Source organism: Lepidothrix coronata, unplaced genomic scaffold (assembly GCF_001604755.1).
Source record: "Lepidothrix coronata isolate B3197 unplaced genomic scaffold, Lepidothrix_coronata-1.0 Scaffold99, whole genome shotgun sequence".
Taxonomy (NCBI): Eukaryota; Metazoa; Chordata; class Aves; order Passeriformes; family Pipridae; genus Lepidothrix; species Lepidothrix coronata.
In genome coordinates this window covers 3,417,484-3,440,186 of record NW_016690279.1, presented here as the reverse complement: position 1 = coordinate 3,440,186, position 22,703 = coordinate 3,417,484, and the positions used below count along the sequence as shown (strand labels likewise).

General features: G+C 63.9%; 1 protein-coding gene across 4 annotated transcripts in view; it reads left to right on the top strand.

Annotated features, from left to right (window-relative positions):
- Positions 1 to 22,154, top strand: part of SLC12A5 (solute carrier family 12 member 5) — a 31,820-nt gene extending 9,666 nt beyond the window's left edge. For 2 of the 4 annotated variants that reach the window (XM_017822810.1, XM_017822808.1), the window contains exons 2-26: positions 3,996 to 4,090; positions 4,302 to 4,433; positions 4,642 to 4,788; positions 5,389 to 5,443; positions 6,336 to 6,466; positions 6,664 to 6,905; positions 6,982 to 7,193; positions 9,029 to 9,196; positions 10,174 to 10,272; positions 10,430 to 10,487; positions 11,138 to 11,312; positions 12,136 to 12,254; positions 12,561 to 12,659; positions 12,754 to 12,873; positions 13,029 to 13,133; positions 13,221 to 13,389; positions 14,330 to 14,525; positions 14,604 to 14,773; positions 14,873 to 15,004; positions 15,242 to 15,349; positions 15,496 to 15,618; positions 15,698 to 15,885; positions 16,217 to 16,231; positions 16,786 to 16,919; positions 17,408 to 22,154. In XM_017822810.1, the coding sequence (XP_017678299.1) occupies positions 3,996 to 4,090; positions 4,302 to 4,433; positions 4,642 to 4,788; positions 5,389 to 5,443; positions 6,336 to 6,466; positions 6,664 to 6,905; positions 6,982 to 7,193; positions 9,029 to 9,196; positions 10,174 to 10,272; positions 10,430 to 10,487; positions 11,138 to 11,312; positions 12,136 to 12,254; positions 12,561 to 12,659; positions 12,754 to 12,873; positions 13,029 to 13,133; positions 13,221 to 13,389; positions 14,330 to 14,525; positions 14,604 to 14,773; positions 14,873 to 15,004; positions 15,242 to 15,349; positions 15,496 to 15,618; positions 15,698 to 15,885; positions 16,217 to 16,231; positions 16,786 to 16,919; positions 17,408 to 17,499 (3,284 nt within the window). In that variant the 3' untranslated portion in view covers positions 17,500 to 22,154. Of the gene's footprint in view, positions 1 to 1,560; positions 1,616 to 3,995; positions 4,091 to 4,301; positions 4,434 to 4,641; positions 4,789 to 5,388; positions 5,444 to 6,335; positions 6,467 to 6,663; positions 6,906 to 6,981; positions 7,194 to 9,028; positions 9,197 to 10,173; positions 10,273 to 10,429; positions 10,488 to 11,137; positions 11,313 to 12,135; positions 12,255 to 12,560; positions 12,660 to 12,753; positions 12,874 to 13,028; positions 13,134 to 13,220; positions 13,390 to 14,329; positions 14,526 to 14,603; positions 14,774 to 14,872; positions 15,005 to 15,241; positions 15,350 to 15,495; positions 15,619 to 15,697; positions 15,886 to 16,216; positions 16,232 to 16,785; positions 16,920 to 17,407 lie in introns of those variants that run through there. The other 2 variants (XM_017822809.1, XM_017822811.1) reach the window with 2 other exon arrangements.
- The last annotated feature ends 549 nt before the right edge of the window (positions 22,155 to 22,703 follow it).

Here is a 22,703-nt window from a genome sequence, read left to right as displayed (position 1 = left end):
AGTGGCTGTGCAGTCAAGTCCCCTTGATAGCTGGGAGTGACAGAACAGCAGCGTGGCCTCCCTGGCCAGCAGCTCCTGCAAAACGGCAGCAGCTGGGGACATCAGCCAGGGCCACGTGCTCGCCCATGTGCTCTCCGGGCTGCTGGGGTCACCCTGGGGTGCCCCTTGCCGCAGGCAGAGCCCCGGGAGTCAAGGTGTCCTGTGACAAAAGTCAAGGTGTCCTGTGTGCCTCCAGGGGAGCCCCGAGGCGTCCCCAGTGCCGTGAGCAGCCGTCGCACTGCTGCTGCCCCTGGGGCTGGGGGACCGGGGCAGGGGGGTGGCACAGGGGGTTCCGGAGCTGTCAGCAGCCCCGTGCAGGAGCACAGACGGAGGCGCAAGGGGGTGTGGGGCCGGGGCTGTCCCTGCCACGTCCCTCCTCACCCAGTGCTCCTCCTGGCCAGTGCCGCAGCCCCGGCGCCCGATGTCCCTGGCTGGGGCTCACCGTGTTCTGGGTGCTGCGGAGGGGACGGGCCGGCCGCGGTCGGACAGGAGCAGGCAGCAGCAGCCCCGGCAGCAGCCCTGGTTAATTAGCCAGTGGGGGGTGGCTGCTGGGGCTCCCCCAGCCAGTGCTTGGTGCCCTGCGCCGTGTAAAGCGATTAGGGAGGATTTGGGATAAGGGACATGACGCTTCCCAACCCAATTTAGGGCTAAGTAAAAAGCCATTAGAAGATCAAATTGTGACTTCTGCCCGAGCACTGCCCTGGGGGGCTCCGGAAGTGCAGTGATGGTCCCTCGGCGCCGGGGCCCCGGGCTGCCGGTGTCGGCTCTGGGCTGCCCTGGGCAGGCAGATTGGTGGAAACCCTGCCGCGAGAGGGGCTGCGTGGTGCCCACGGCGGGGCTGCGGGTTCCTGCCAGCGATCCCGCCGCCAGCCCTTCCAGCCGCCGCAGCAAATTAAAAGGCCGATTCATGTTGAATGATCCCTGGGGAGGGGGGCGGCTGAGCGCCGGGATCGAAGCCTGGCACGGCTCGGCTCACTCCGTCTCTCCTGGCTGGGCTGCTGCCCTCGATGCTGCCAGCCCCGTCCAGCGCTCCCGTCCCGCTGCTGCTCGGCCCCGGCTGCACTGGGGCAGCGGGGCACGGCCAGGCCCGCGGGCGCTGGGGCGGCTGGCAGTGTCCCACGTGTCCCCGGGGCCGGGAGGCAGCAGCCCCTTGGTGCCGCCGGCCAGGGCTGGCCGTGGCGGTGGCAGGTTGAGGGCGAGTGCAGTGCCCCTCGCCTGTCCTTCCCGCCCTGCCTGCTCCTGCCTGCCCTGCCTGCCCCTGCCTGCCCCTGCCTGCAGACCACGAGTCTGTGGCAGCTGCCGGGAAGAGGCTGCACCAGCCCCGCTGCGGCAAAATGGTCTCCGTCAGGAGCAGGAGCGGGAGCGCTTTGTCACCTGGGACCCCGCGTCCTGGTGCTTAACTCCTTCCAGCCTGCGGGGCCGGGGCGAGGCGGGAGGCCGGGGGTCCCCCCGAGCCGTACTGCATCCTCATTCCCACCGGCACGGGGCCTCTCCCGGTGCCGGTCCTCCCAGCGGCACCACCAGGAGAGAGGCTCCTGAGCCCCAGGCCGGCCCTGGCAAGCCTGGGTGATGCCAGGTACGGGACGCGGTCCCGGCGCAAGGGGCGGTGGCCAGCGGTGGGGGTGGAGGGAATCCGAGTTGTGGGTGCTGTTGTGGTGACGTGGGTTGGAGCGTGGGCACCCCAGGGTGCTGCTGGCGCCTGTCGTGTGGAGCCGGGCAATGCCAGTCCCGCGGGGTCGCGGTGGGTGGGCTGGGGCCGGGGGTAGGGCCGCGCCATCCGTCGGGTGCCAGCGGGCCAGGGCGCGGGTGCCATGTGGGGCCAGAGTCCGGCTGCCTGCGCCGTTACATAAGAGCGGGAGCCGAGGCGGCCGTGGCTCGCCGTTGCCATGGAAACCTGCACGGTGATGTCGTCGGCTGGGTACCAGGCGGCGAGGCGAGGCCCCCGCGGGCTCTGCTCCCCCGGAGGGGTCCCAGAGCCTTGCCAGGCTGCAAGCACGTCCCCCTGCCAGGCTGCCCATGCCCCCTGGCTGCCACCCAGCCCCACTCGGTCCCGAGGAGGAGGTGGGCTCCAGCCACCCCTGGTCCTATGTCCTTGTGTCCCCACACTGGGGATGGCCCCAGCATTAGCCTGGATGTTGTCCTGTTGGCATGGTGGATGTCTCACGTCAGTACAGTCCCGGAGCTGCTGTGGGTGGGCGAGAGCTGTGGTGAGCGGGTGGGTGCCAGCCCACACTGTTGCTGTTACCTAATGAGCATTCAAACTTTATACCAAACCTGGAGCAAGGAGCACATTGGGTCCATGTTGAGACTTTCTGTGGGGGATATGGGGCAGGTCATGTGCCAGTGGTGCAGCCTGGGGTGCTGGGTGTGTGTCCAAGAGGACTCTGGAGTGAGACTGGCAGGACCCATGGGCTGGAGTGTCTCAGGGCCACTGCCATGGCCATTCCTGTGCAGGAGGAACCTGTGGGCTGTGGCCTGGGATGTGGCTGGGCCCTTAGGGACACTGCTGCCCTGCTGCCTCACACTGGAGGAGCCCAGGGATGGCAGGAGGTGGGGGCCAGCCCACGGGTTGGTGTCACCTGTGGCACTTGGGGTTTCACCTCCTGGTCAGCCAGGAGCGCCGTGTCTGCCGGGGAATTGCAGATGGTGAATCACTGCTGCACACTGGCTCCCAGGATCATGAACATGAGTCAACTGGCAGGAGGCTGGCTCTCTTCAAAGGACCAGGCTGCTCCAAACAGTTGTAGGGTCTATCTTGGGGCTGCCACCATGAGTGGGTGGCTGCACTGTCCCAGCATTGTCCTTCTGCCCCCAGGTGCTCATGGGCTCCATGTTGAAGTATGGGGGAGAGGACATCTCTTGCCCTGGCCGCAGGGTGTGGAGCTGGTCTGTGACCCTGCTCACGCAGGCAGCCTGCCCAGTGGTGCAGCGGCCACTGGCAGTGCAACTGCTCTGGCTGCGGGGCCATGGTGGTGGGACGGGTGTGTGGCAGGGAGCCCTCCTTTCCATGCCCAGGACCGGGGATCAGCCTCCCTGCCCACATTTCCCTGTGCCGTGGGGACCATCATCTACCCAGCCATTTGCCCAGCACTGTGTCCTTTGGCTCCTGGTCCCTGTGTCCCGGCTCCTCTCCGCTTTGGGCCTTTACTCAGGGCTGTGCCTCTCCGGCAGCGCCGTCCTCACTGCTGCTCCATTTCCAGCCTGATTTATTTCTGCTGCTCTGCAGCTCAGCTGTTTTCCTCACTATTAAGCCAACTCTGTTTCTTCTGCACTAGGTCATTAATACAGTGAGTGGCAGTGGCCCCATCTTGGCAGCTCTGTGGGTCCTGCACTGCTGTGGGTGGCTCTGCTACCCCGGGCACCAACTGCCCTTGGTGGTGGCACTGCCGGACGCCTTCCTGCCCTGTGGCCCCCAGTCCTGTGGTGCGTGTCTGGGAGCAGGACCAGACACCTGGCCACTCGCCTCACTCCCAGGCACTGTGCCGGGACCATCCCCTCTGCTCTGGCGCTGAGCAGCCGGCCGGATCCTGTCCCTGCCGACGCAGTGCTGTGGGCAGCCCCGGTGTGCTCACCCACGGGCACCTGGTGCCATGAATTATTGCTTCCAGCTGTCCCGCTGGAGGGTTCCCCCTGGATCCAGTCTGCCCGCCTCAGTGCGTGGATGCGCTCCGGCGGGTCTGCGTGTCAGCACAGCTGGGCAGGGCAGCACGTGGCTCCTGGGGACAGCGGCCCGTGCCCGCGTGTAGTGTGGGAGGGGATGCTGGACGTTGGGATGCTGGGGCTGCCATTGCCTGTGCCGGGACTGGGTGCCAACATGGTGCCCGCAGCTCTGTCAGCCCTCCTGTGGGAGCTGTGGGGGGCTGTGACCTCTCCCAGCAGTGACCTTGTATGGTGGAGGTTCTCCTGATGTGGGCAGGGACAGGGGCTGCCTGAGTGACCCAGTGGTGTCTCTGCAGGTGATGGCAATCCCAAGGAGAGCAGCCCCTTCATCAACAGCACGGACCTGGAGAAGGGCAAAGAGTACGATGGCAAGAACATGGCACTTTTTGAGGTAGGGTGTGCAGGCACTGGGGCAGGGAGGATGCTGGGGAGGGGGCCAAGCTGGGCAGCTGTCCTGCAGCACCCTGACCTGCACTGTGGCACTGGGACACGCCTAGTGCAGGGTGGGCATGTGGGGTGGCTTCTGGTGAGGTCTCTGGGTCCTGGGGCTGGCTGGGGTCCCCAGGAACTGTCCTCACAGCTCGGGGCTCTGTTCTCCACAGGAGGAGATGGACACCAGTCCAATGGTCTCGTCCCTGCTGAGTGGGCTGGCCAACTACACCAACCTGCCACAGGGCAGCCGGGAGCATGAGGAGGCTGAGAACAATGATGGGGGCAAGAAGAAGCCGGTGCAGGTGAGGACTAAGGAGGGACACAGCCTCTTCCCCAGCCCCTGCCTGTGCAGTGCTGGGCCACAGGCTGCCCTGGGGGCAGAGGGTCCCTTGGCCTTGATCAGGGGGTGGTTTCACCTGGGATCCCTGGCTGCTTTGCAGGAGGAGCAGGACCCTTTGCTCCTCTGCCAGCCAGGCCCGTGAGCCCTGATGGCTGCTGTTCCCTTGACAGGCCCCAAGGATGGGCACCTTCATGGGCGTCTACCTGCCCTGCCTCCAGAACATCTTTGGAGTCATCCTCTTCCTGCGCCTCACCTGGGTGGTGGGGATCGCCGGCATCATGGAATCCTTCTGCATGGTCTTCCTTTGCTGCTCCTGCGTGAGTTTCAGAGCCAGATGTGCCCCTGTTGGCCCCGCCTGGGATCTGGTGGTCACCAGTCTTTCTGACTGGGTTGTGGAGAGGTGCAATATCTGCCAGCCCACCTTGCCCTGCCCTGCCCCTGCCCCTGCTCTAGCTCCCGCCCCACTTAGAGCAAGGAGAAGCCTTCAGCTTCCCAGAGGAATCAGCAGTGGATCAGTGCTCAAGCAGTGACCCAGATCGTAGCTGCCATGCAGGGGGATGTGCTGGGGGTCCCCTGCCCTGGCACCTTGCTGTGCTGCAGTGAGCCATCCTGCCAGGACAGTCACCCCAGAGCAGAGGCTGAGTGGGCTGGCCTTGGGCAGTGTCCTATGCAGCCTGAGGTCCCCCATGGCACTGCCTGTCCCTCCAAGGGGTTCGGCCCCTGCAGCTGCACTGCCTGCCAGCAGCCCTGACTGCCCATGTCTGTCCACCCATCCTCCCTGGGCAGCCCCACCCTGTGGCACATCTCATCGTGGCCCCGGGGAGCCCCACGTCCCCTCACAGCCCCAGCTCTCCCTTCCACTCCCCTGTCCCTCGGCCCAGCTCTGCCGGGTGCCCACACCGTGTTTCGTCCCGCAGACGATGCTGACGGCCATTTCCATGAGCGCGATCGCCACCAACGGCGTGGTGCCAGGTACAGCCAAGCCCGCGTCCGTGCGTGTGCCGTGCGCGCGGGGAGCTGCTCCCTTTCGGGTCGGGTGCCTGCAGGGACTTCTCCCAGAGAGCATCCCCCGGGGGCACCAGCCGCTCCCCAGCCTCCTGCCACCAGCCCGCGCGGGATCCCCACGGCCCGGGGGGAGCGCAGCGCTGGAGCCGCCACCCGTCCCCAGAGCCGCGAGGTGCAGATGGCAGCGAGAGCCGCCAGCCGCGGCTCCTCCCTCCGCCAGACTGGCGAGGCCGGGGGGAGCCGGGAGACACGCGGCGGGAGGATGGGAGCCGGGCGTGCTGGGTGCCATGGGCTGGGCGGTGGGGTGGTGTCTCCCGCCGTCGGACACAGGGACGCTGCGGTGTGTGGGCTCTGTCCCTCCCGGGAGGCACCGCTGGGTCCGTCCAGCGGGTGCCCTGGATGCCTCCCCCAGAGCACGCCCAGCCCTGCAGATCCCTGGGGAGCCGGGAGCTGCGCCGGGCTGGGCACGGCACTGACAGCCCAGCGCAGGGTGTAATTAAAGCTATTTATCATCCTACTGCCGCAGCGGGACCATCGATCTCGGCAGCCCAGCTCTAAGAGCTCCTCTGGGAGGACGGAGCAGGGCCTGGCCCAGGTCTCTGGGGATCCAGTTCCTGTCTGGTGTCCAGGGGACACATGTCCCTTTGGCCATCCCTTTGCACCTGGCAGCTGGGCTCCTGGGAAATGACTCTGCCAGTGTGATCACTCCTACTGCTCTGGGGCCCTGGGGACTGCATCCTGCTCAGTGCTGGAGCCGGGCCCAGGGCTGCCCTGGCTCCAGTCTGCCCTCTGGGATACCTGACAGGGCTGAGGGTGCCACTAGGGTCTGGCTGGGACCGACTTTTGCTCTCTCTGGCAGCGGGTGGCTCATACTACATGATCTCACGCTCCCTGGGACCTGAGTTTGGAGGGGCTGTGGGGCTCTGCTTTTACCTGGGCACCACCTTTGCCGGCGCCATGTATATCCTGGGCACCATCGAAATCCTGCTGGTAGGTGCCTGGTCCTTGCCCCACACATTGCCAAGGGCTGAGCTCCTGGCAGGGTGGCTCTGCCCTTGCCTGCACATGGTGCCCAGTCCTCACGGCACATCAGGGTACTGAGGCTTTGCAAGGGGGCCGAGGGACCCTTCCCCAGGGTCCCCCCTGCAGGCTGTTAGCCGGGCAGTGATGCCACGACTCTCTCCCAGGCCTACATTTTCCCAGCCATGGCCATCTTCAAGGCAGAGGACGCCAGCGGGGAGGCGGCCGCGATGCTCAACAACATGCGTGTGTATGGCACCTGTGTGCTGACCTGCATGGCCACCGTCGTGTTCGTGGGAGTCAAGTACGTCAACAAGTTTGCCCTGGTCTTCCTGGGCTGTGTCATCCTCTCCATCTTCGCCATCTATGCCGGTGTCATCAAATCAGCCTTCGACCCGCCAAGCTTCCCGTGAGTATGGGGTCCCACAGGGCTGCGGCGGGGCCGGGGCATGCAGGCGCACGGCTGAGTGCCTGTGTCCCCCCAGGATCTGCCTCCTGGGCAACAGGACCCTCTCGCGCCATGGCTTCGACCTCTGCACCAAGACGGTGGTGGAGGGGAACGAGACGGTGGGTTCCAAGCTCTGGGAGCTCTTCTGTACCTCCCGCTTCCTGAACGCCACCTGCGATGAGTACTTCACCATGAACAATGTCACGGAGATCGAGGGCATCCCTGGTGCTGCCAGTGGCCTCATCCAAGGTGAGCATGGCATGGGGACATGGGCATGGGGGCATGAGGATGGAAGCACAGAGGAGGAAGCACGGGACAAGCCCGGTGGGGGGCAGTGGCCATGCCTGCTGGGCACCTCTGCTGGCAGGGCTGGTGGAGGGGTCGGTGCTGTTGGTGTGAGGGTGACCACTGTGCCATGCCAAGTGTTGTGTGGGTGGGCAGTGCTGGGTCCAGGTAGGGGCACGTGTGGGTGATGGCTGCTGGTGGCTGCTCTGCCCTGGGGCACAGTGAGCTGTGCCCACACCACGCCGGGTAGTGGGACAAACTCCTGCTCTGGGTGACAGAGCGGGGCGCTGCAGCCACCCGCGCAGTCTGTGTCAGCCAGCAGAGTGGCTCTGAATGATGCCCAAAGGCTGGGGAGGAATAAATCCTCCTTCTCCCTCCTCTTGGCCTTTGGAAAGGCTGTTATTGATCTGAGGTTTTGTGAAAAGCGATCGCCCCTTGGGGGCACTTTGCTGCTGCGGCCACAGCCGGGCTGGGAGAGTGGCCAGGGCTGCAGAAAGAGCCTGAATTTGCTGGGAGGAGCTACTTCTGACCTGTTTTTTCTGGAGATGCTGGTACATCTGCCAGGTGCTCACGCGTGGTAGTGGGTGGCAGAGGCCAATGCTCCGTGCCACACTCAGAGGATGTCTGCAGACCCCCACGCCAGAGGAGTTGTCAGGACTCAGGAGTGCAGTAGAGCCATGAGCAGGATCAGTCCTTCCTGCTGGGGCTGCTTCAGCCATCCTGCCATGGTGGCCGTGTGGATACAGGCGCAGGAGCTCAGACTTGGCCAAATGTGTGGTGCTTGGGGCTGTGACTGTCACTGTGGTTGGTGGAGCGCAGTCGTTGGGTGGCCGGGAGCCTCTCGATGGCATCCCACGCTGAGGTCTTGAGGGGCAGATAAGGTCTCCCTGGCTGCTGGGTACAGCCTGCTCCTGCTGGTGACGGTGCTGTCAAGGAGGGGGCGTGGACTCCCACCCACCCAGCCGGCCTCTGTCAGGGCAGCAGGCAGCAAATGCTCCCACATCAAGGGCAGCGGGGCAGAGCCAGCACCCTGCTCTGGGGTGGCTGGTGGCGAGGGTGACCAGGCTGGCAGCATCTTGGGGAGGATGGCACTGTGTGGCCCTGGTAGAGGTGGCAGAGGCTCACTGTGCCCTAAGCAAGGGGTCTCCCTGCAGGGAGAAACATGCATTTCTGTGAGGACAAGATAGGCAGGTTCAGTGGGGGCTGCCAGCCCTATCTGTCACCTGAAAGCAGCCAGGGTGGGAGGGCTCAGGGCCCCTTTGCCCCTCTCAGCAGCCCCCCAGCAGTGCTGTGCCAAGGGCAGTTGCCTCTGCCCAACGTGCCCAGTGCTGGCTGCTCTCCACTGCTCCAGTTTCTCCCCTCGATCTGCGGCCAAGGCAGCACACGGAGGGACACTAAGCCTGTTACATCAGCCCTGCACTCGTAATCCCATCAAAAACATTATCAAGTTACTTTGACACGATCCACTTCCCTTAAACCTGTGTTGATCAGCATTAATTATATTACCCTCTTAATTATTTGCTACTGCAATCCCGTGTCATCTGCTCCGGTATCTTGTGAGGGTGCTGCCAGCGGCATCATGACCTGCTCTGATTGCCCACCTGTGCTGCCAGGCCTTGTCCCTCGCCTGCTGGATGCCTGTGGCCCCAGCTGCTGACTGTGCCAACCACTCAGCAAGGCCTGGGAGAGGGAGGCAGCACTGGACACCCCCCAGCTCCGTCTCTGCAGGGTGGGCGGTGCTGTGCTGGATGTGGGGGATTGTGGGCATTTCCTTACGCCGGTCTCCCGCCTCCTCACAGAGAACCTCTGGAGCTCGTACCTGACCAAGGGCGTGATCGTGGAGAAGCGGGGGCTGTCCTCGGTGAGCCCCCCCGACACCCCGGTGGACATGGACCAGCCCTACGTCTTCAGCGACATGACCTCCTACTTCACCCTGCTCGTCGGCATCTACTTCCCCTCGGTCACAGGTGGGAGCCGCGCCCGGCGCCGCTCCACGCCGGGGGCACGGGCGGGCACACGGGGCGCCGTGGGGCACACGTGGCGCCGGTCGCGCCCCGCGGAGCCCCGCGTGTGCCCCCCCCCGGTGGGTGCGGCGGTGGCGGTGGCGTCGCGGGGGCGGGTGGGGCCGCCACCGCCTCCCACGCACCGCCCGCGATCCAGATCTGACGGTGCCGCGCTGACGTCCCGCCGCTCCGGTATTTTTAGCTCCCCGGGGGCGGAGGAGCCCCACCGCCCCAGTCCCGCAGCGGAGCCGAGCGGGACGCAGCCGCCGGGGCCCCTCTGGAGCTCCCCTGGGGCCAGAGCCGGCGGGACCACCACGGGCTGCCCCGGGCGTGGCGGGCGCTGGAGGGTCCGGCGCTGCGGGATCCCCGGCTGCCTCTCAGCCTCCGCTGCCTGCCCTCCCGCTGCCCAGTCACCGGCAGGTCCCGGTCTCTGCGGAGCACGTGTCCCCCGGTGTCGCGGGCTGTGGGGTCCTGCCCTGCCCTGACTCCTGCTGTGTGTGGCCAGAGCACGGGTCATCCCTCGGGCCGTGCCAGACCCGTGTCCAGCCGTGTCCCGGCGTGACCTCCTGCCCTCCCAGGGCAGCGTCGGGGCTGGACGCTGTCCGTGCCCCTGCTGCAGTCACCGTCCCTGCTTGAGCTAATTAAGGGCTGATGAGACAAGGCACTTGAGAGCTTTTGAGCCTAATCCTTGAGTGGCCTCAGACTGTGGTTTGGGGTGGGGCGAGGAAGTGCTGGGGGGATCAGAGTAGCAGGCTGGGGGCCCCAAGCCACAGCAGCGCCTTCTCCGCTGCCCGCCGTGCCCGCTCCCCAGCCTGGCACACACCGAGCCGTGCCCTGATGTGCCCAGGGCTCATGCAGTGCTTGGCATGAGCCATGCTGCTGTCTGAGATGGCTGTGGGCTGTAGCTCTGCTCCCCCTGTCACCGTCTCCTCTTTCCCCAGGCATCATGGCTGGCTCCAACCGCTCTGGAGACCTGCGGGATGCCCAGAAGTCCATCCCCACGGGCACCATCCTGGCCATCGCCACCACCTCTGCTGTCTGTATCCTTCAGGGCTTGAGGCTGGGCTGTGGGCCTGAGGATGGGTGGGCTGGCTCTGCGGGGCTGGGGTGGGGTCCCAGTGCCACACTGGGCAGGTGGGCAGGCAGGCAGGCAGGCAGGACTCCACACCCTCCTGGCTCTCCTTGACCGCCTGGCAGATATCAGCTCCGTTGTCCTCTTCGGAGCGTGCATTGAGGGGGTCGTCCTGCGTGACAAGTGAGTGTCCCGGGGCCATGGGGGGCATGAGGGGAGGCTGGCAGCCCCCAGGAATGGACTGGGGCAGGGGCAGCCCTGGGGGCAGGTGGGGGTGTGGGGGAGGCTGCAACTAGGGCACACTGGGCAGACGCAGTGGCACTGGAGTGTTTGTGGGTGTCTCGAGCTGGGACTCGATCTCGTAATAGGCACTGAGGGCTTGTGTGTGCCCTGCCCCCCCCATTTTGCTGCATTCCTCCTGCTCTGGGGCTGCAGGCAGCCGCTTGTTTGTCAACAGCCAGGGCTGCCCGTGCTCGTGCTCCTGCCTATCTGGGGCAGCCCGCTCGCCTCACGCTGCAGGTGACACTTCTGGGTCGCCAGCACCAACACAAACATGATCCAACTGCATGCAGCGTCATCAGCCTCCTCTGGCAAAGGGACAGGGAGTCCTGTTCCACACCTCCCCTTGTCCCTTGCAGGGATGGGGGCAGGCCCCTGGTGACTTCAGACCCCGCTCCCTTGCTTGCCCCTCATGGGGGGTGGGCCCTTCCTGGGTCCTGTCACATCCTCTCAAGGTGGTGTCGTTGTGGGGGGCTGGGTTGTGCTGCTGTGGTTCTGGTGCTTTCAGGGCTCAGTCACGGGACAGAGCCACAGGTGATGCTGGTGCCCCGCAGGTTTGGTGAGGCTGTCAACGGGAACCTGGTGGTTGGCACCCTGGCATGGCCGTCCCCGTGGGTCATTGTCATCGGCTCCTTCTTCTCCACCTGTGGGGCTGGGCTGCAGAGCCTCACGGGAGCCCCCCGCCTCCTGCAAGCCATCTCCAGGGATGGGATCGTGCCCTTCCTCAGGGTAGGTGTCCCCCAGGTCCAGTGCTGCCCACCCTCAGCGCCCGCCGTGGCTGTGGCTCCCACCAGCACGAGGGACCAGTGGCCACCCACTACCTTGGCTGCTGGAGCAGCCCCACTGCCCTGCCCTCATCCCGCTGGCACCGGCGTGTCGGTGGGCGGCCGTGGTGGCTCCGGCTGCCGTGTCAGTGGGAGGAGAGTGCCGGGAAAGGTCAGGATCCCCTCCCCCACGCTACCGTGCCGCTTCATATTTTATCTGCTCTCTGAAGACGCGTTCCCACAACCTCATCTCTCCAAATCCAACCCGACAGCTCCCCCCAGGGAAGAGCGGGCTAATTTTATCCTCCCTCCTTCGCCCTGCCAGCCCCAGCCTGAGCTCTCGCTCGCGCCGCCCGCACCCTCTAATGCGTCCAGACACGCGCCTCCGGCCCCCCCTGCATCCCCACAGCCACAGGAGGGGCCGCTCTCCCCTGGCAGAGTGTCCAGCCCAGACACGGGGTGCCCGACTCTGCTCTGGCTGTGGCTGAGCTGAGGCTCATCCCTGGTGGGGATCCCAGGGGGACAGGGGCTGTGCTGGGTGCGGGGAGGACCACGCAGACTGGGAACAGGGCTGTACTGTCAGCAGGAGTCAGTCCTGCCAGCACTGGGACTGCTGCCCTGGCATGATCCAGCTTGGGACATGTGCCAGTTCATGGCACCCAGTGCTCCCAGTCCCTGCTCCTGCCAGGGCTGGGTGTATGGAAGGGTTCAGCATCATGCTGAGGACCTGTGCCCAGGGCTGCAGGGTGCTGCAGCGCCCTGACACGGCCCTCTCCCCCTGCTTCCAGGTCTTCGGCCACGGCAAAGCCAATGGGGAGCCGACATGGGCCCTGCTGCTAACGGCCTGCATCTGCGAGATCGGGATCCTGATCGCCTCCCTGGACGAGGTGGCTCCCATCCTCTCCATGTAGGCAGCGTGCTGTCCCACCCGCACCTTCTCAAGCAGCGGGTGTCGCGTGCGGGTCTCTGCTCCTCAGGGTGGGGGGACACACCTGCTGCCTTGGCCCCAGTCCGGGAAGAGGGGGTCCTGCAGGGACTCCAGGGTCCCTTTCTTGGCCAGCATTGGGGACTGCCTGCTCCATGGCCCTACTCCCCTGTCCATCAGCGGGGCCTGCTCTGGCATTGACCACCCTGGGACTGGGAGGTGCCAAGGGCCCAGCTGCAACTCCAGTCCCTCACAGTGCACCCACTCAGCCCCATCTCTCTCCTGCAGGTTCTTCCTCATGTGCTACATGTTCGTCAACCTGGCGTGTGCTGTGCAGACGTTGCTGCGGACGCCCAACTGGCGGCCCCGCTTCCGCTACTACCACTGGTGAGCTGGGGTGGGATGAGGTGGGACAGGGACCTCCCAGGACACCCCGGACCGGGGACCCCATGGCACCCTGACAGTGCTGTGCTCCCTGCAGGACCCTGTCCTTCCTGGGCATGAGCCTCTGCCTGGCACTGATGTTCATCTGCTCCTGGTACTACGCGCTGGTGGCCATGCTGATCGCCGGCCTCATCTACAAATACATCGAGTACCGCGGGTAAGGGTGGCCACGGCGCCACAGACTCTGGACAGCCCCTCGGCGTGGGCTGCTCAGCTCCCTTGGGCTGCTCGTCCTGGGATGCTCCATGGTGCCAGGGTGGTTCTCTGTGGCTGGAGCTGTGACCATCCCTTACTTGCTGCTGGTTCCCGCAGGGCGGAGAAGGAGTGGGGCGATGGGATCCGGGGGCTGTCCCTGAGCGCGGCCCGCTATGCCCTGCTGCGGCTGGAGGAAGGGCCCCCGCACACCAAGAACTGGAGGTGAGGCTGGGCAGGGGATGGTGATCTGGGGGTGCTGGGGCAGGGACTGGCTGGGAGCGGGCACTGACCGCAGGACTCTCCTTCCAGGCCGCAGCTGCTGGTCCTGGTCCGCGGGGATCAGGAGCAGAACGTGGTGCACCCGCAGCTCCTGTCCTTCACGTCGCAGCTCAAGGCTGGGAAGGGCCTCACCATTGTGGCCTCTGTGCTGGAGGGGACCTTCCTGGACAACCACCCACAGGCGCAGAGGGCAGAGGAGGTGAGAGCTGCCTGCAACAGGATGGGCACTGCCAGCAGCAGGTGCCCATGGTCCCCAGGTGCCCAGGGTCGTTCCTGCCCCGTGACCAGGACTGGTGGCCCCAGATGGCCCAGAGAGCCTTGGAGCAGCACTGGGCAGGGCCTGGAGACTCAATGCTTCACTAATGCTCGGAGCACCGCAGGGATCTCCAGACCCCTCTCTCCCACCAAGAAACCAGAGACGCTGGCACCAGCCAGACACTGGTCCCAGTCTTGGCCAGCTGCTGCAGGGCTTGGCACAGCATGGCACAGCACGGCATGGTGCCTGGCCAGGGTCTGCTGTGCTGCTGGGCTGAGCAGACCCCTCATCCTCAACTGTCCCTATGGTCTCTGTGGTCCTGGTGCCAGGCAGGGTGGGAGACAGGAGTGTTTCCCTGCCAGAGCGAGAGCCCTCCCCACCCCCCACACCCGCCGGGCGGCACATTAATGAGATTAAGCCCTCGGAAGCAAACAGTTTCTCTCCCATGCAGACATGTTATAATTTCTCTGAGTAAATAACTCTAATTGCTGCTCCACCGCCCGTCAGAGCCCTGGCACAGGGACACCCTCAGCTCTGCACGGCACAGAGCCGTGTGCCAGCTCCGTGCACCACTGGGCATCACCCCCCTGGCCCGGAGCCACCGGCCTGCCATGGGGCACGGAGACCTGGGCACCCTGTGGGGACCTGCACCCCACAGCCTGCACCCCACACCCCACAGCCTGCACTCTGCACCCTACAATCTGCACCCTATACCTCACACTCTGCACCCTGCACCCCACACTCTGCGCCCTGTACCCCTACAACCTGCACCCTGTACCCCACACCCCCCCACCTGGCCAGGGTGCCACTGCTGGTGCTGGTGGCTGCTGTGCCTGTGGCCTGTGCCCATTCCTGAGATCTCTGACTTCCCTCTCCCTCACAGTCCATCCGGCGCCTGATGGAAGCAGAGAAGGTGAAGGGCTTTTGCCAGGTGGTGATCTCCTCCAACCTGCGGGATGGCATGTCCCACCTCATCCAGTCCAGTGGTCTGGGGGGCCTGCAGCACAACACGGTGCTGGTGGGCTGGCCCCGCAGCTGGCGCCAGAAGGAGGACCACCAGACCTGGAGGAATTTCATCGGTAGGCACCGCGGAGGGAAGCGCTGACGGGCTGGGGGGCTCTGAACCGCCCTGGCTGACGTGGCCCTTCCCCTCCCAGAGCTGGTGCGAGAGACCACGGCTGGGCACCTGGCCTTGCTGGTGGCCAAGAATGTTGCCATGTTCCCGGGCAACCAGGAGCGGTTCTCAGAGGGCCACATTGATGTCTGGTGGATTGTCCACGATGGGGGGATGCTGATGCTGCTGCCCTTCCTGCTACGGCAGCACAAGGTAGGCTGGACCCTGCAGAGCAGGGCAGGGACTGGGGCAGGGGCTGGGGCCGGTGCTGTCCCAGTCAAGCTGTGCCCATGACTCCTCCCTCCCTCATAGGTCTGGCGTAAGTGCAAGATGCGCATCTTCACGGTGGCGCAGATGGATGACAACAGCATCCAGATGAAGAAGGACCTCACCACGTTCCTGTACCACCTGCGCATCACCGCAGAGGTGGAGGTGGTGGAGATGGTGAGTGCTGGCATAGGGTGCGTGCTGCAGTCAGGGATGCTGTGCATGGGAGAGCCAAACAGACCCTGCCACGGGGGGATATGGCACTAAGGGACACACACACCCCGTGGGAACATGCAACTCCACAGTGGGACACAGAACCGTGGGAGGGCACAGGACCACAGGTACATGCTGAGCTGTGCTGGGAGCAGTCAGTGCAGCTCACCCTGCCCCATATTTCTCCTGTTCCCCCCACAGCATGAGAGTGACATCTCTGCCTACACCTATGAGAAGACACTGGTGATGGAGCAGCGTTCCCAGATCCTCAAGCAAATGCACCTCACCAAGAATGAGCGTGAGCGGGAGGTGAGGCTGCAGGACAGGCTGGGTGGGCTGAGACCCTTGTGGTGGCTGTACTGCTGACTGAGCTGCCCTGCCAGGCAGTGGGGCTGTAGGCTGCCCAGCCAAGCCTTCTTCTGCCCCCCTCCCCTGGCTGATCCTGTCCTCCACAGATCCAGAGCATCACGGATGAGTCCCGTGGCTCCATCCGGCGCAAGAACCCGGCCAACACCCGCCTGCGCCTGAACGTCCCTGAGGAGCAGGCTGGCGATGGCGAGGAGAAGCCGGAGGAGGAGGTGAGGGGCTGCACTGAGACAGGGTCAAGCAGGCAGCTGGCCCCAGTCCCTGCCCATCATCCCCCTCTCCTTTCTGCAGGTCCAGCTCATCCATGACAAGAATGCCACCACCTTCTCCAGCAGCTCCCAGTCCCCTGGTGATGAGGTAGAGGCAGCCCCCGAGAAGGTGCATCTCACCTGGACAAAGGAGAAGTCCGTCGCCGAGAAGAACAAGAGCAAGAGCCCTGTCAGCCCAGAGGGCATCAAGGACTTCTTCAACATGAAGCCGTACGGCCTCCCATGCTACCACCCCATCCCACCCATGCCCTGTCCCCCTGGTTGTCCCTGCCTGCCTCAGCCAGATGGGTGCAGGCAGGGCCATGGCAGCACTAACTCAGTCCTTGCCCTGAGGAGAAGTTGGGCAGCCCGGGTGCCCTGAGTGCATCCCTGCAGAGGGGCTGGGGGGGAGGCGGTGAGGGGTCACTGTGCAGGTGACAGAGAGGGATGGAATACCCGAGCTGCATGTGCTGCAGGGACTTGGGGTGCACACCTGGCACTCACCTCTTTTCTCTCTCTCTCTCTCTCTTTCTGTCTCCTGGCCCCATCGTGCTCCTGGCAGGGAGTGGGAGAACCTGTAAGTCTGGGTTTGGCTGGGTGCCGGGGCTGGGGGGGGGGCTGGGACGTGCTCGGGATGGGGAGCCATTGGGGCTGCCCCTGTGCAGGAGGGCGGTTCAGTGAGCCGTGACATCTGCCGTGCCAGACGGCTCACCCGGGCGGCACGCGGGGGCCGTGGCTGCCAGCCCCGTGCACCGCGCGCTGCCCGCGCCGCGCCCTCCCCGTCTGCCCTGTTACGGTGCCGGCAACTCCTGTGAGCTGGAGCTCAGGCACCCACGGTGACACTCGCACTGTCTGCTCCTGCTCGCTCCCACACGGCTTGGCCCCGAGCAGCCATGGTGTGCTGCTGCCCGTGGGCACCATGTGTTGGCCCTGCGTCTCACGGCCACTGATGAGGGCTCAGAGTAGCCAGCACCGTGCCCAGCAAAGCTTGCTGCACCCCAAGCTTGTGCCACAGCCCAGCTTGGACCCCTCTGGGGCAGGAGGCCAGCCTGCCCTGTGGCCCCTCAGGCCCAGTGTGGGGATGGAGGCTGGCTGTGCCTGTCCCGTGCCCACACGTGCTGTCACCCACAGGAACCAGTCCAACGTGAGGAGGATGCACACGGCTGTGAAGCTCAATGAGGTGATTGTGAAGAAGTCCCAGGACGCCAAGCTGGTCCTGCTGAACATGCCAGGACCACCCCGTAATCGGAAAGGGGATGAGAACTGTATCCTTCCTATGGGACCAGGCACCAAGACCCCTCTCTGCAGGAGGAGCTGGGGTCCATGACTCCCCCAAGGGTGGTGGGTTTTGCAGACAAGTGCTGAGACACACAGGTCTAGTGCCTGAGCCAGGATCCCCCCACCGATCCAGCCCCTGGCTGTGTCCAACAGGTGGTGTTGGCACCATCCTGCCCCTCTGGCAGCACCGTGATGGGGCCACATGACATTGCACCTGCACGCATGAGTGCAATAGCACATCACAGGGGCCCGACAGAGATCTGCAGGGCTCAGCTGTCTGCTGGCTCAGCCACCGTCCCCACTGTGTGGCACCAGCACAGGTAGGCTCCCCTGGCCCCTTAGCTCAGGACTGACCCCACCAGCTGCTGCCTCTGGTGTGGGGGTGTCGGTGCTGCAGGGCAGGGGCCGGGCAGGGACGGAGCAGGGCTGTCCCCATGCTCCAATGTGGAGTTCTTCTTCCTTGACGGCCATGCAGACATGGAGTTCCTGGAGGTGCTGACGGAGCATCTGGACCGAGTGCTCCTGGTGCGTGGTGGGGGCCGGGAGGTCATCACCATCTACTCCTGAAAGACGCACGAGAGAGGTTTGTCTGCACACTGAGAGCCCCGCCACCCCTTTGCACCGTGCTCCCGGAGGGGAGGAGGGAAGGCCGGATGGCAGCCGGTGCGCAGAACCTTCACCTGGCTTTGGCCATGCCCCTGATCTCTCCATTCGAACTGCAGCACCAGATCTTCCGGGAGCATCCAGCACCAGAGCAGCTGTTCCTCATTGCAACACCACAGCACTGCTGTCCTTGTTTATATATAAATATATACAGTGAACCGCGGACTGAGCACCAGAGCCCGGCGCTGCCGCCACCGCCCGCCCCGGCAGGGCCAGCCCCGCCGCCAGCCCCAGCACTGCCGCCACAGCCCCTGGCCGGGCAGGAGGGCAGCTGTGCCGAGACGGACCTCGGCTCCACCGTGCTGCTACCCCTGCACGGAGCTCAGCTGGAGTGTGCCCTGTGCCCGCCGCCTGTGCTGTGCCTCCCTGCGAGGTGCTGGGAGAAGACAGAGGCCACCACCACGCTCTCCTTGCCGGACGCTCCTCTCCCCACCTCCAGCAGCTCGTGGGGCTGCCTCCCACAGCACTGTCCCCCCGCTGCCCCTCACCGTCATGGGCCCGGACAGCCCCACCTCGCCGCTGCCTCGGCACTGCCGTCTCCCGTGGGCTGAGCTTGTGGAGATGCAAGATGATGGTTTGGAGGGGGCAGAGGGTGGGGGGGTTGGCTGCGAGGAGTCAGGTGCTGGAGCACGGCAATGCTGCCACAGCAGGAGCCCCAGCCTGGGGTGGCTGTGGAGTGTGCCCTGTCCCCCCGCTGCTGACTCCAGGCTCTCTCCGCCCTGATGCTCTCCAGGTGCTTGCGCAGCAGTCGGGGTGTGGAGCTGCGGTGTTGGGAGCTGTGCAGAGGCCCTGCCATGTGCAGCGTGAGCCGGGACCACTCTCCAGCGGCTGGAGCCACGTGGGTGCTGTGGACCCTCGAGGCACCAGCGCCTGGTCTTGGCCTGGCACAGGAGCATCCCCACCCTGCTCTGCTGCCTCCCTGCACTGGGGGCTCTCAGGGCCCAGCACAGCCAGCCCGGTTGGCCCCAGCACCTGCATGCGTGTCCGGGTCCCCCCGTGCCCCGCTGCGCTCCCTGCTGCTCCCCAGGGCTTCGCTGCTAACCTGGCCCCGGCCCCTGGCAGACGCAGATGCTGCCGGGGGCTGTAGGACTGTCCGGATCTGTGTGTATTTTTAACATATGCAAAGGCTGTTTGCTGGTCTGGCCAGCCAGACACCGCAGCGAGGTGGGGGCTGTAGGGGTCCCACTGCCCCCCAGCATCTTGGCACCCCCTCACCCCGCCGGCCAGGGCAGCCCTGGCACCGGCCACGCCGCAGCCGTCAGCCCCTGTACGCGGGCAGGAGGGCCCACTGGGGAAGATCAAACACCTCTTATCTTTAGCAGCAGCTGCAGGGTCGCCCCCGTCGCCGTTCCCTCCCAGCATCTCTCACAGCAGAGAAACTGAGGCGCTTTTAGCAAATGTGAACGGTTCCAGGAACCACGCAGGAAGCGGTGCGAGGGCAGCAGGGTGCCGCCGGCGCCTGCCCCAGCCCCATGTACATAGTGTACATAATACAGTACGTGTATTTTTAAAGTGATCATATTTATGTTAATAGAACCAGATGAAGTCTATATATAGAGATCTATATCTATTCTGAGAGATGCAGGGCTCTGCTAGCACCAGGCCGCAGGGACAGGGAGCTGAGCCGGGCTGCTCCTGCACAAACCGGGAGCCCATCCGTTGCACCGAGTGCTCCAGAGCGGTGGTGGAGGCTGCAGCCTTCTCCAGCCACCAGCAGCCCCTGGGAAAGGGCCAGGTCGCAGGTTCATTCTCTTCTCAATTTAGCTTCTTAAGAGTTTTCAGGGAAAAGAAGTCACAGACTTTTCTGAACTTGTTTCACAGCAGATTTGAGCTTCCACTCAAAGTGCAGCCTGCTAAGAGTTGCCCTCTCCCGGCAGCGCTGGCGGCTTTGTGCCAGCCTGGCCCCTGAGGCAGCGCTTCGTCCTCGGGCAGAGCTGAGACCCCACGCTGAAGCACTTGCCCCCTCAGCCCCCCCAGCCAGCTCCCCAGTGCTGCCCTGCACTGCAGCAGGTGCGGAGGGAGCGGGTGCTGCAGCAGCATCCCCACAGGTGTCTGTCCAGGCAGCAGCTGCCTCCTGCCTGGCACCGGCAGCCCTGACTGGTCCCAGCCCCCTGCCCACCCGTCCCCCCTGCCAACCTTGGCTCCTGCCTCCCTGAGAGCAGGAAACACTCTCTGCACCGGACACTCCAGCCCCCGCTCCTTCTGCAGAGCTCCTCTACTCCTCCAGGTCCAGGCCAAAGCTATTTGGGGATGTTTGGATAAAAAGCAGTGGGTTTTTTGATGTTGTTTTTTTTTTTTTTCTCTAAGATACTACTTGGACACACTCCTAGACCAAAACCAAGCCCCAGCTGCACATCTGTGCCTGCTCATACCTTGCTCCTACATTTCCATCACTCCCAAAGTGCCTCCCTTGTCTCCAGCAGCAGTCCCAGCCACAGCCAGACTTTCTGCCAGGGTAGCTCGGCTGCCTGCATGGCTGCAGGTCTGTGTCGCAGATGCTGCTGTGGAAGCCACTCCCATGGGCATGGGGAGCTCAGTGTTTACAGTGGGACTGTTAGGCTGAGCTAAGACCTGGTTTCAGCACAGGAGCTTGGGGCTGACAAATGGTGCAGATGCACAGGGCAGCACTCTCCGGTCCTGCCGCCGCCTCAGCTGTGGGAAGAGCAGTCAGGAGTCTGCAAGTGAAAAGTTCCTTTAGTTTCAGGAAGGGCAGCCCATGGGAACCAGGACTTTGCCAGTGTCTAGCTGCTCTACCCCTTGGAGCTGGCCTTACACCACCACACACAGGCTCACGTGCTGTTTGCAGCCTCCCAAAATTATTTGAGGCAGCTCAGCAGCAGCGGGGGAGGCACAGCAGCGGGGGAGGCACAGCAGCCTACCCACACAGCTCATGTGTTTGCGTGGTGTTGGGCCTTGAACGCTTGCCAGCTGCTCTGCCTCTTCACAAGATGCCACCACGGTCCCTGCAGTTGCCCTCTAATTGCAGCTTGGCTGCTGCCCTGCTGGGCCTGAGGCAGTGAGCCCGGTCCCCTCCTGCCCCAGCAGGTCAGTGCCGAGGGCAGAGGCAGGTTACACGCAGACAGCACCCACCCTCCCAGCAGCACGTGAGGGGCTCTTCCATCGGCTGCAGGTACAGGGCAGCTGGGAGTGACGTGAGAGCAGCCAGGGCACGCTTCTCTGCTGAGAGGTTTGCTCCATCCCCCCAGCATCGTCAGTGGATCCCATTCCCCTCAGCACCACTTTCACTCTGACGACAGAGCCATGGTCCTGGCTCCGCCAGGGAGAAGGAAGGCCAGCCCTTTCTGTCACTACTGCTGAAAAAAGGTGTTCCCCCTTCCCCATCCTCCAGCAAGAGCAGGGGCACAGCTCTGGACAGAGCCAGGGTTGCCCCCACACCCCTGCCAAGCAGTTTGGCTGTGGCAAGACAGGAGCTGGTTTCCACAGCGCGTCCCCTCGCCGTCGGCTGGAGAGGGCCAGTTTTAGCAGACAGCACTGCATGTTAGTTTACAAACCCAGCCCTGCACGTTTGGCCTCTGTGAGTGTTCAGTTTCCCCATGGAGCACCCTTCTGCCGCTCCACCGTGGTGAAGACAGTGTCCTCCTCTGGTAGACATGCAAGTTCCTCCTTGGCACATGCGCAGACACGGTCCGGTTTTTGTTCCAGACAGGAAGGTCTTGACCCCCCAGTTTGTTTCACAGGCAGGCTGCTGCTGGGAGCAGCACTGATCAGCACGACCTGCGGGAGGGTGGGCTGGAGCGTGGCCGCAGCAGGCAGGGAGCATTGGGCCAGTGCACAGCGCTGGTGGCGTGTGCTCCGGTCCCTGCTGCGGGGGTGCCAACAGCCCTGGCCCCCACGAGTGGCAGTGGCAGCTCAGGTCGCTGTGGCCACCACGCAGCACTGGCAGCGAGCCACAGGGCAGCAGGGATGGGAAGCACAGGCAGCATCCAGCCTGGGCGGGTGCTGGTCCGTGGCTGGACGAGAGGAAGGACAAGAGACCGCACAAAGGCAAGAGTTGCACTAGAAGAGTCAAGACCCTCCTCTGTGTAGCAGGACTAAAAACTAGCAGAAAGACCGAAAGGTCTGAGATTTGCTGGTTACAACACTTTCTGTGCTACATGTGCAATATATTTGTTATGAATGTTATCACGAAGTCGGTTCATTCAATACTCTTTTAATCACTGTAGCTAGATGTTCTCCGTCCATTCAAGTGACTTTTATTCGAGTGCAATATTTCAATAGACATGTAGTGACCTAGAATGCTTTGTGTTTTAGAGAATCTGTGTGCAGAGCAATGCAATTAAGTTTAAAACCTTGTAAATAAAACAGGTTGCAAACCAAAAAAAGAAGTATTAGGCTTGCATTTAATTTCTGTGCGTGTTTCAGTGTTGTGCATTAGGCCGCCTCGGTGCAGACCCCGTGTTCTCTGTGCAGGTGTCCATGGAGGAGTGGCTCCTCGGCTGTTGAATGCTCCCTGTTACTGCTTTACTGCTTTACCTGTATTCATTTTTCTAGACTCCTGTCTGCACAAAATGCAATAAATGATTTTATTACACCCTTCACTACTTGCACGGGGACTTTTCACTTGCTTACAGGTCTCCACAGCTATTTTGCACCACTGCCATAACACAGAGCAAACCCTGACAGGGAGTAGCAGATTGCAGAGGAAGCACACCACAAGGAGAGGAACAGCCCCTCCCAAGGGGCCGCAGTTCCCACGTTTCACCTCATGCAGATTTCTGATCACCCCAGCAGAGGTGCTGTACCTGGCTGCGGGGTTGTAGAGGCAGAGAATGGGTCTAACAGAGACAGGAGGAGGGATGGCAGACAGACACACTGCTGTCCAGATTCAGGCTGTGTGGTGACAGCAGCCTGAGGTCATGGGACGCCAGTGCTGAAGGCGCAGGGACTCACAGACCCCGACCTTGTGCAGCAGCTGCAGCAGTGACACGGACCAGCCCTGCCCACCTCTCCCACCACCGGCCACTGGAGAGGCTCCTGACCTCTCCTGCCAGCCCTGCCACGTGCTGCTCCCTGACCCCACACACTGCCCAGGATCACCCCAGTCCTCTGTGACAGCAAGTACCTGTGAGGTCCTTTGAACCAAAGTG